The following is a 12,719-nucleotide window of genomic DNA, read 5'->3' as shown; positions in this document are numbered from 1 at the left end:
TCTCCGGTAAGCTACGGGCGATTTCTCAGAGCAGGAGGCTCGTTGAGAGTAGTGACACCGTCACATCAGAGCTACAGATGGTCAGCATTTCACACAACTTCATGTCCAAAAACCTGAACTATCCCTTTAAGTTGCTTAAAATATACTTCATGCTTTAACCCACACTAGTTCTGTTTAAGCACTTATAGCTCTCCTCTTTTTAACGACTTTCTTGCTAATCCTAGCTGTTGTTTGCACGTTATTAGCCTTGTTAGCTACATTAGCTTAACACTTAGCAATGGCTTCTCCTTCTCCTGCTCTTTCTTGCTCGGTGTGCCAGATGTTCTGTTATGCCTCTGCCTCCTTTAGCAACAGTGGTAAATGTAACATGTATAGTTTATTTGCTGCGTTGGAGGCTAGGCTCAGTGAATTGGAATACTCCACACCATGGATAATCACTCGGTAGCTGCGGTAATTAGCCAGCCCCCTGTAGCCAGCGTGGGGCCACATAGCATAGCCTCTGCTAGCAGTCCCCTGGTAACTCCGTGCAGCCAGGAGGCTGGGTAACTGTCCGGGAGAAGCGTAGTACCAAGCCGAAGCCCACGGTTCACCACCAGCCTGTTCATGTTTCTAACCGTTTTTCCCCACTCAGCAACACACCCGCTGAGGTTTCACACAACTTCATGTCCAAAAACCTGAACTATCACTTTAAGTGAGGAAATACAGAGAGCAAGCTGGTAGGAGTTCGCTAGAGCAGCACAGAGACGCTATCACAGAAACACCGGAAATGACACAGCACGCTTACCGCAGTACGTCAACACGTCTGTCCTCAACAGACTAGTCACTATCACTATAACTAGTGTTCATTGATTTTAATAGGTCAGTCTTTCTATGCTGTCTATGCTCTACCACAGGGTATGGAGCACTGTGGCATCCTCCCTCACGCCTCCTCTCCCAAAAACACTCTCCTCTTTGGTCTCTACTTGCATTATACATCAACAGAACTGCAACTAATTAAGCTTTAGCCAAAGTTCAGTCTGGAAGAGTATACGTCTACATGCTTAGGCCTGTAATTTTTTCACAACATCTGCCAATCACTCCTTGCAAGCATGCCCTCTCATAACTCTATCAGGTGATCACATTTAATCAACAGCACAGCCACACACCTTCATTATCAGTCTATCATTTTGGTGCTGTCTTTTTAAATATGATTGTCCTTCTGCCCGTAGCTCTTTCATGCTGCAATTGTACGCACCCTCTACCTCCCCATCACTGTGCAGTCTTTGCAGATTTATCAGCTGTATCAGCTCATCAGTCATCAGAGTGAAATCTGCAGGTCTTGCATTCACTCAGCCCCTCATTGCCCCTTTCCTCTCTCTCTCTCTCTCTCTCTCTCTGTTTATCAGACAACAAAAGTGACAAGAATTAGCCACCCAACAGTCCCTCTGCCTTGTTCCCCACCAAGGTGGACCGCATCGCCAGGAGGAGACAGAAGACTTCAGTAAGCGCCTGAGGCGACTTGAAATTAGCTGGCACAACCCCCCACCTCCCAGTGCTGGGTGTCACAGCAAGCTGGTGACCAGCACCAGTGCCAAGTCTAACCTGTTAACAGCAGCAAAAGAAAGTTTTTTTTTGTTCTGGCAGGGAGTTGGGGCTGTTCTGTCCCCTAGAGCTGGAGTTTGCGCTCGCTGGATTTGGGTTGCTGTGGCTGATGCTAGCTACTACCTGTTAACCTGGTGAGGTGTTCTGTAGCGGTATAGAGTGAGGCAGAGGACACACTGTGATTCAAGGCTCTAGCTAACGTCAGCTACAAAAACATGAATTTGAAGCCACAGCCATAGACTGGAGTATCCCATGGCACAGAAATGATGTGAAAGTTGCCTGGTTACACGCTTCAAACTAACAGAGGGCAGCATTTCATCTCCAAGCCAAGCACTGACTACCCAGGCAACATTTGTATGTGGGCCCATGTGGTTAGTAAATGAGCTTAAAATTGGGCCCTATATGGGACTGTCTATGGGTTCTATACTGGCCCCATGCCAGTTGCCAACTTTGATGGGTATACCATGTAAGCCCCACATGGGTTATGCTACAGCCACCTTGGTAACAAGTGGCTATGGGCCCAAAATTGGCATCTTATCTTGGGCCGACTTGAATAAAACCACCCATGTGGGCAACTGGCATGTTACCATTATGGAACCCTTGGACAATCCCATCAAGAGCCCATTTTTCAGCTCATTTTCTACTCACATGGGTCCTACATATAAATGTTGGATGGGTAATAGCAGGGTAAGAATATACCAGTCAAACAACACTGCTACTTTATAATCTTCACGTTTGGCATCAGCCTATAGTTTAGGTCATAACTTTCTCAGCTCAGTTTAAGCAAAACTGTAGGAGCAATAAAACAGCTATATCAAAACCATATATCAATGCCACTTGGAATGTTTTTGGTATGGTTTCTGTTAACATTAGTTGTATTGTCTGTGTGTCTTGTATCTCTTGGCCTTTTGACAGTCCTTCACTAAAAACGACAGATTTGGGATTTCAGGTTTGATTATTTGGCTCTGGAAATGTTTTGGCTTTGACCAATGCCAGAGCTGAGACTTAGATTACAGACTTGAACAAGTGACAAATGGTAAACCTGCATGTTAGCTTAGCCTAGCTAGCTTAGCTTGGCTGTTTACAGGCCTCAAGTGGCTGACCTAACCCCACCAGTGTTGATTTCAGACCTTAGATTGTCAGAACTGGGATATACACTTGGTCTCATAGGATTCGTCAGCACAAAGACAAAACATGGCTGGTGAGCAACCCAATCTCACAGAAATACGTGAAATGACCATGACCTCTTAACACTGCATTCCGTGGTGGCGGAACATAATGGGTTAAAATTACGTACCGGTACCACAGATACAATGCCAACGTAAAGTCAATTAGGATCCTTTGTCGTGGTGTACACACGAATTCCCTGGTTCAACAACGTCATGCAATGGGCTGTGGGTAATGTTCTCTTCTAGTTTAGAAAACTGTTTTTTATCGCTATTTTTAATCGTCATTTGACAGAATTTATTATAGTGCATTAGTTATTATTGTTTGTATTCTAAAAACATTGAATTGTGTGTGACATAACTGTCATTTTGATGTAATGAGGTAGTTAGATTATAGTTATTAGAGGATAAACTGTTCCCTTTACGTTATTAAAACGGCAAATATATTCCTCTTTTATAATTTCCCCTCAATAATAATAATAATAATAATAATAATATTAACATGATAGTTTGGCTGTACTAGAATTTTTTTATATATTCAGTAGATTTACTTTTTTACTACCATATTTAACAACTCTACAACTGGAAGAACTATCATCCCAAAAACTCCATTTCTAGAGTAGTAGCTAAAATATCTGAATTTAAACAACATCCTTACTTTTTCTTAACATGGTTCATCTAGGTGTAGTGTAATTACTAGTTTGGCTTTACTAGATATTTGATATATTCAGTAGATATATCTTTTTACGACCCTATTTAGAACCCTACTTTGCAAATCAGAAGAACTACAACTGTGTTGCTGATATGTATCAAGCTGCATGGTGCGGTCCTAGGGAAGTGTAGTTTTTAAAAAATATTAGTGTTTTTCCTAGATGTGGAAGTTGTAAACACTGAATTGAAAGTACACTGTGGACTTTAAGGGGATGGTAAACACATTTGTGTAATCAGATTTTAAATATCTAGTTTTTAAATGGGTGAAAATTAATTTGATCCATATTGTACCCATATCTGACAGCACCCTCAGTTGTTGACTACACTCACATGATAGTTGAGGTCAAGAGCTCTCTATAACAGTTGGTCCCATGTCTGTACCACCTTTTTTTGCTGAATTATAAGCCTTCATACATGCACCAAGGTCAAGGTCCAAAGGTCAGTATTTGAAAGCAGGAGCCATGTAGAATCTTCATACTGACATATGTTATTCTCCGGGTTGAGACCTCTCCAATGATGTATTTGGTTTAGCTCTACGACAAAGTTTTGATTTTTTTCATTTTGTGGACACAAGCCATGCCAGGTGTAGTTTCAGAGAGCACTTTGAAGGCCCAGTGTATAAAATGTTTTTTGTTTTTGTTGTTTTTGCTTGTTTTTTTCTTTTTTTAAATAGTTACTATAATGAGTCAACCTCAGAGAATACAATGCTACTGACTGTGCAATGCACAAACTTAAGTCCAGTTTGAAGAAATAATATGAAAGTGACAATTGAATGAGGGATGTGAAATGTAAAGTCCAGTCATCCCATCTATATTGCCATGGTACAAGATTTGATGCACACACACGCACATGCACACACACAAACACAAACACACAAACACAAACTTTTCTTAACAGAGATAGTGGCGTTTGGATTCGGGTTGCAGCAGACTGGTGGCAATTTGAAATGGAATGAAGCCCACAGACGGCAGACAATACAAAACAGTAGTCGAACGCGCCACATCAGCCCACAGCAGAATGCTCTTATAGCCCTACGCTATCAAAAGCTGGCAAAATACATTTATTTTATTTTATGGCCTAAACATTACCCTATCATATTGTTCAGTTATCAAGGACACTTTCGTGTTTTTGTGTGTATACAGAAATGTTAGAGATATCATTGAGGAAAACGACGTTGACGTGATGTTGAACCAGGGAATTCGTGTGTCCACCATGACAAAAGATCCTAATTGACTTTACATTGGCATTGTTTCCGTGGTACCGGCACGTAATGGGTTAAAATTACGTGCCGGTACCACAGAAACAATGCCACCAACACGGAATGCGGTGTTAAGAGGTCGTGGTCATTTCAAGTTTTTCTGTGAGATCGGGTTGCTGGTGAGCCTGCTGGCTAGCTTGGCCCCATCAGTGATGCAGCTGTGAACTTTGTTTGGACTCTCTAAACACACTGTTTGGTTGGCCACATATACATTGCACTGAACAAGCAAGCTGGGACCAAAGACGACTTTTAAAATTACTGAAGAGGAAACCGGGGACATGAAAAAATAGCTGAACTTAATGTCAGCAGAGATCACAGGTATCACAAAACAAATACAAAATATACAAATACTGGACTTTATTTCTTTGTCCTCTCATGTCGCACTGAGGGCAGACAGCACACTACAGTGACTCACTTAACCCTCTCAAGGTATCAGTGGTATTACAAGACAGGAAGTCTGGCTAGCTAGTTAGTATGCTAATTTAATCTCTGACATAACGTTAAAACTGTTGCTTCTTCACATTCTGTTTATAATGTTATTTCATTTTTTGAGTGTTTTGAAATAAAATGCTGTCCATATCTTACACACTGGTTTACGCACTGGAGAAAGACATAGTTTTGGGGTACATAGAGCCAAATGGGCCATAAAGCCAGTGGTCATTTCAGTGGGCAAGAAGAATATGAGTGGAGAAAGAAAGTTAGACTCTTCCCCACAACAACAGTTACTGTTAAAGAATCTCTCTAGTGTAAGCAGCCAGCTCTCAAACATCTTAAAGAGCACTCTGGACTAGATGCTACTTAATGCTATTAGTTAAACATCTAGTTAAACATCTGGTTAGTCTGAGAGGACACAGACCGTTTTATTTAATGGCAGTTATTCTGATGTCAGAGCTGTGACATGCGGGGTACCCCAGGGGAGCTGTCTTGGGCCGTTGTTGTATACTTTGTTCACTAATGATTTGCCACTTGTCTTAAATAAGGCTAATATTGCTATGTATGTGGACAATTCTACTATATACACATCTGCATTTACAACCAATGAGTTAAATATGGTTTTAAATGAAGAACTAGAATCTGTGCTCATATGGGTAAAAAGAAACAAACTGGTTTTGAATGTATCTAAGACTAATTATACTGTAATTGAGTCAAATCACTCCATCAGAAGAAATCCAGAGTGAAACCTTAGAATTAATAATGTGTGTATTAATCAAGTGCAGGAGACCAAACTTCTGGGCATCATCATAGATAATAAATTATCCTGGACTAAACATATAAATAAGTTTTTTGCTAAACTGGGAAGTAGTATTTCTGTTATTAGAAGATGTGCAACTTTTTTTAACACAGAAAGCAACTAAACAAGTGACTCAGGCCTTAATATGGTCAAATCTTGATTATTGTCCAACAGTCTGGTCCAGTGCTACAAGGAAAATGATTAAGAAATTGCAGATGGCACAGAACATAGCAGCACGCATAGTACTCCGGTGCAATTACAGATCAAATGTTACTATGCATAAGAGTCTTAACTGGCTGTTTGTAAAAGACAGGTTACTCTATTCATCACTTGCATTTATTAGAAATGTCTCTGTTACAAAGAATCCACCTATTTTGTATCAGAAGCTATCCTTCAGTATAGATAAACATAATTACATCACCAGGCAAGTGACTACAGGTAATTTCACACTACCAAGGGCAAAGACTAACGCAAACAAAAGAACAGTCATGTACAGAGCTATGCAAGAATTGAATTTAATCCCTAAACACATCAAACAGGAGAACAGGAAGAGTCTAAAATCATTCAGTCTTAAATTATTAGTAAAGCGGCATTTTTTGAATAGAGCAGATGGAAAGCACAGGAATGAGTTGGTCTAAGAGATATATGTGTTATATATAAGTGTTTGCTGGTTGAGTTTATAGTAGCAAGGACATTGTATTATATTTTGCAAAATTACCCTGGCTGTCAATATTTGTAAATATATTTGTAAAATACGAGTATAACAGTTCACACAAACACACTGTTTGACTTGCTTCTACATTACTGTCGCCCAAAATTATCTTTTTGTTCCCATTTTGGAACTTGGTTTGGGTTGTCTTCTGTTGTTTCAGCATTTGGTCTAAATACCTTTTGTGTTTTTGTGTAGAAAACTCTGAGTTTATATTGTGGTGTTACTTACATGAAGAATTTGTTTTGTTTGCTTGTTATGCTTTATTGTGTTGCAGTGTTATGTACAGAGTTGGGTAAGGGTTACAGTACTTTAAAAGTAATCAAAGTACTTTACTTTACTGTGTTACTCCCTGAGAAAAGTAACTCAAGCACTTTTAAGGTAGCCTACTTTTGAGTATTCTACATTTCCTATTGGGCAATGGACCACAGGGCGCTAAACCTACATTTTTTTGTCTCCAAAATTAAAGTTATGGACCACTTGCCCTTCACTGAGATCCAGTTCTCCCATCACAGCCGTCACTTTGACCAGTAGAAACACAGAACGATCTGCTGCCGTAGACAACTGTATGACAACACCCCAGCATTTTTAATATTTCCTCTAGGGATGTTACCACACAGAGTAAAAGGGGAAAATGATGGTGTGAAACAGCAGAGGCACTTTGTCAACCCGCTGAGTTAAAGGGATAGTGCACCCAAAAATGAAAATTCAGCCATTATCTACTCACCCATATGCCGACGGAGGCCCTGGTGAAGTTTTAGAGTCCTCACATCCCTTGAGGAGATCGGCGAGGGGAGCGGCTAGCACACCTAATGGCAGACGGCGCCCCAGACTAACGTCCAAGAACACAAAATTGAATCCACATAGTATCTCCATACTGCTCATCTGTAGTGATCCAAGTGTCCTGAAGCCGCGACATAAAAAGTTGTTTCGAAAAACGTCATTTGAACTCTGTTTTTAGCCTCACTGTAGCCTGTAGCTCTGACTGCTTCTCTGTGCTCCGTGCTCACGTGTGCGCGCCTGCGCGAGATCAGCGAAAGCACGAGCTTTGCTTACCCGTGCTTACATCACATGACACGTGCACCGCAGGGAGAGACAACAGTAACCACAGTAGCTAAAAGATAATTTGCACTAGGGTCTTTTAGCAAAGACCAACCAACATGTCTGAAGACTTTGGAACTGAGGAGGAACAGCATTTCTTTGTTGAGTCGTATTTGTTTGAGCCTGAGTATACAGACGGAACTCAGGCTACTGGACGAAGCAGCCGCCGCAGCTCATGAGCCTCAGCCAGCCGCAGAATATCGGAGTCGAGCACTGGAAACCTGGTGGTGTTGTTGTTTCAAATGCAAAGCAATGCCAACGGATGAGGAAAGTCTTTGCTGTTCAGACTGGGAATTGGCGATGCCTGCACTTGAGTTTTTCGAAACAACTTTTTATGTCAGGGCTGCAGCACACTTGGATCACTACAGATGAGCATGTCTGAGATATTTTATGGATTAAATTTTGTGTTCTTGGACGTTAGTCTGGGGCGTCATCAGCCATTAGGTGTGCTAGCCGCTCCCCCCGCCGATCTCCGCAAGGGATGTGAGGACTCTAAAACTTCACCAGGGCCTCCATCGGCATATGGGTGAGTAGATAATGGCTGAATTTTCATTTTTGGGTGCACTATCCCTTTAACGTTACTGTCATTAGCATCAAGCTAGCAAACAATGTTACGTCCTCACGGTTGGACATAAATTAATAACATTAGCAAATAGTGGCGGGGCTTTTACTCACCACAACTGCAGAGGCTCCCAGCTTCATTTGAAACAGACTACATTATAGACGGTCCGTTATTTATTAATCCCTCGTATCTTTATATTTTTACTTTTTATCCGCTCCTGTTGTCTTTATAAAGTTAACACATTGCGTCGTCATTTCAAACTCAACACTTCCTGATTTTCCTTCAAATAAAAAGCCCCTTATAACCTCGGCTGAGAGAATCCCTCCATTTTCTAAATAGGCTTTTATTGTGAAACATTTGTAAGAACTTGGTTGTGGAGGATACAGTAGCTTGAATGTTTGCCTACGATACTTCAAATGTAGCTCCTGCCATCTGCTGACGCTTTTTGGTGACTACAACAACATTTGGGCTGGCACATGAACAGACACAGTGACTGAAATAATAGTAAAAGTAATAAAAACAGGACAAGAATAACCCGGTGACAGGAAAGACGACTGGGGATAATTGGTGAGTACCATCGTGTAGTGTGTCATGTCTGTCGGTCAAGTCACGGCACGATTTTATGACTCCACAATCGCGTAATGTGACATAGTGACTTTCAGAACAGGTAGAAAATTCGTGTCGTGTGTACCAGGCATAATGCAAGTCTTGAGTCTGACCTGTCTGTCAGCGAGTCCTCCTCCACCCTATTTTAGACTCCACCATAGACAACGGCAGCATTTCGTCTACCACCTAGCGAGCCACAAGCTTCGTGGCTTCTTTTGGACTGATAGGTTTAACGTTAGCTCCGTTATTAGAACCAAAAGACAGTCCTTGCTGTTTCAGAGCTGAAGGACCAGCGTTCTAAAAGTAACGGAAGTAACTGATGGCTTGTAGAAAATGTACTCAAGTATTTGATTACTCAAACAGCAAACTAACGCGTTAGGTTACTTGTTACTGCAAAAAGTAATCAAATACCCAACTCTGGTTATGTATTGTCACGTAATGTACTGTATAATTTTATGTATATGTATCGGACCCCAGGAAGAATAGCTGTGGCATTGCTGCAGCTAATGGGGATCCTAATAAACTAAACTAAACTAAACTGAACATGACAAAGCATGTCACAGCCTGCTTTTTGCTCCCCTGCTCTCCCAGTGTTTTTCAACTCTCCCACCTCTGCTTCACTCTACCTGCCAGGCACTCCCACCTGATCACCCCACTCCACTTACCTGCCTCCACAGCTGCAGCTCATCAGCCAATCAGCCCAGTATGTAAGCCTCTCCAGCACACACACACTTTTTGCCAGATTGTTCTTTGCCCACATGCAATACTTTCCAGCACTCCTAACCTGCCTGATCTCCAGTTGCTGACCCTGCCTTTGACCTGCCTGCATTGTCTGTTTCCCAGTAAACTCACCGGCCCTCTGTCCCGACCCCAAGTCCCGCCTCAGTGTCTCTGTTTTCCGTCTGCCTGTGGCTGTGTGGTGTTTTCCTGTAACGACGCTACAGCGAGAGTGTTCCCACCTGCTCGCCAGTTGCCTGCTGCAGCTCAGAGACTGTACAGGAGATGCCACACACTACCTTGTTTGTGTGTTCTCATTTCACCCACCTGTAGGCTCCTCAATCCATTGCCTGGCCTCTACTTACCTCCTGCTTGTCCCTCGTTGGCTCGTCTGCCTGTCTTGTCTGCCCACCTGGTCCCGACTTCTCCACTTGGTCCTGACTTCCCTGCTGCTCACCCCTCGTCAGCTCTGCTGCTTCGCTGGACTACTCTTTTGATTCAGGCCCCCGCGCGTTCTGGGGCCACAACATCAGTAAGCCCCTCTCTGTCACCTCTGCCTGCCACCAGACTGAACTATTTGGGTCCGAGGACTCGCGTCCTCATTCTCGGTCCCGCTTTGGCCCTGTCTGTTCCCTGGCCCCTGAACCCAGAGACTGTGTGTGTGGGCTCCGAGCCTGAAGAACGAACTGTTCCCTGAATATCTTCGTCGGCTCAAGTTCCTGTTTGCTCTTTGTATAATAAAGGTCATTATCAAACGTCACTCTGTGCCTGTGTGCTGCATCTGGGTTCAACATATACCCATTACAAAGCAAGTAGAACTGCACTGAGATAACATAAATGATTTTCCAAGCAGCATCGAAACCTGTCTCTCCAGTCTTGCATGGTAACATAGTGTAGGTTAACGGTTCTCTTACCTTGGACTTTGACCTGGTTCAATGTGCAGGTAGGGCAGGGCAACAGGGTGAACTCTTCAGCCTGGTGCATGGAATAGTCGGTACTGGCCACCACTATCTGATCCCCAGACCCCCAGCCATCTGGTTGGTCGGCCAGCTCCAGGATGCTGCTGTTGGACAACATGTCGATAGAGATGGAGGCCTGTGGACGAACTAGAGGAGGAGACAGTGAGAGTGAGAGCTTGTAAAAAGCAGCAAAGCTGACATGCATACTATAATAACACATTATCATTTATTAGTTAATGATATTGTGAATTAATCTGACCTATAGAGGTCAGGTATCAAACTCTTAACCCTGACTGGGAATATCTGAGAAAACAATTGTTTCAGGAAGATCGCCTCAGACTTGGAGGTGCTGACCCCCTTCGTGCCACTTGCCTCTCTGCTGCAAACCATCCCAGTGCACACTGGAATTACAGGTCAATAAAGCCAGAAGAGGCTGGAGGGAAGAGATCAACAACAGGCAGAGATGGAATCAAGAGGTCAGCATACCAGACACTCTCTACCCCTCGGCTGAGCCAAGATTCTGTCTGTGATATTCATAAACACTATCAGCATTAAGGGGATACTTTGACTTTTAACCAGCTTTGTATTTATCGATAAAGCCAGAGGAAACAGATCAATTAACTAAACTTCAAAAATGCCTTGAAGACATAAAAAAACTGGATGAGCTCCAATTTCCTTATGTTAAATTCAGACAAAACTGAAGTTATTGTTCTTGGCCCCAAACACCTCAGAAATTCTGTCTGATAATATAGTTTCTCTGGATGGCATTGCTTGGAGTAATATTTGACCAAGATTTGTCATTTAACTCCCATTTAAAACAAACCTCACGGACTGTGTTTTTTCATCTGCGTAATATTGCGAAAATTAGGCCTATCCTGTCCCAAAAAGATGCAGAAAAATTGGTCCACGCTTTTGTTACCTCTAGGCTGGATTACTGTAATTCCCTATTATCAGGTAGCTCTAAGTCTTCAAAAACTCTCCAGCTAATTCAGAATGCAGCAGCACGTGTACTAACAGGAACTAAGAAACGAGATCACATTTCTCCTGTTTTAGCATCTCTGCACTGGCTCCCTGTAAAATCCAGAATTGAATTTAAAATCCTACTCCTAACTTACAAAGCTCTAAATGGTCAAGCTCCGTCATATCTTATAGAGCTCATAGTGCCATATTATCCCACCAGAACACTGCACTCGGAGAATGCAGGGTTACTCGTGGTCCCTAAAGTCTCCAAAAGTAGATCAGGAGCCAGAGCCTTCAGCTATCAGGCTCCTCTCCTGTGGAATCATCTTCCTGTTGCGGTCCGGGAGGCAGACACCGTCTCCACATTTAAGACTAGACTTAAGACTTTCCTTTTTGATAAAGCTTATAGTTAGGGCTGGCTCGGGCTTGCCTTGTACCAGCCCCTAGTTAGGCTGACTTAGGCCTAGTCTGCCATAATACACCGAGCACCTTCTCTCCTTCTCTCTCTCTCTCCTTTGCTAACACTCATGTCTTCTTACTACATCTCGCTAACTCAGCTCTACTGCATGTCACTAACTTGGCTTCTTCTCCGGAGCCTTTGTACTCCACTGTCTTGCAGGTTAACTCGTATTGCAGCAGTGCCTGGATGGTGTGACGTGTGTGGTTGTGCTGCTGCCGTGGTCCTGCCAGATGCCTCCTGCTGCTGCTGTTATCATTAGTCATACTTCTACTATTATTATACACATATGATTATTGTCACATATGTATACTATCATATATTAAAGGCGCTGTATGTAAGAATGTGGCCAAAACGGTTACTGCACTCAAATTCAAAATACTGCCGCGAGTCGTGTCCGTCCCTCCTCCCCTACAGATTCGAGGTTGCTAGACAGCGGCACGCTGGAGACTGATTTGTTTGCCCACGGACGGCTGCCGTGGCAGGGCCGCGTCGGCCTGTCCATCTTCGGTTTTCCAGCGGACCGTTCGAGCAAGTCCGGCTTCTCTGCTGCTGCAGCTGCCGGGATACAGCTGAGGAGGAGCTAGCTGCTAATGCTATGTCCCGGGACACTGCTAATGCTGCTTGCCGTGCTGCTGTAGCTCAGTCGTAACTGTAACTGATGCTGAGACTCTACTGACTGTGTGACTGGTAGACGGCGG

At 43.1% G+C, this 12,719-nt stretch overlaps 1 protein-coding gene across 1 annotated transcript in view; it reads right to left on the bottom strand.

Moving 5' to 3' along the window:
• cemip (cell migration inducing hyaluronidase 1) overlaps positions 1 to 12,719 on the bottom strand; it is a 212,423-nt gene that overhangs the window by 156,229 nt on the left and 43,475 nt on the right. The window contains exon 7 of the mRNA XM_050049830.1: positions 10,557 to 10,748. Coding sequence (XP_049905787.1) covers positions 10,557 to 10,748 — 192 coding nt within the window. The remainder of the gene's footprint in view (positions 1 to 10,556; positions 10,749 to 12,719) is intronic.

The sequence above is a fragment of the Epinephelus moara genome, chromosome 1 (genome assembly GCF_006386435.1).
Source record: "Epinephelus moara isolate mb chromosome 1, YSFRI_EMoa_1.0, whole genome shotgun sequence".
NCBI classification, from domain to species: Eukaryota; Metazoa; Chordata; class Actinopteri; order Perciformes; family Serranidae; genus Epinephelus; species Epinephelus moara.
Note: the sequence above shows the minus strand (reverse complement) of the source record. Positions and strands in the feature narration are given on the sequence as shown.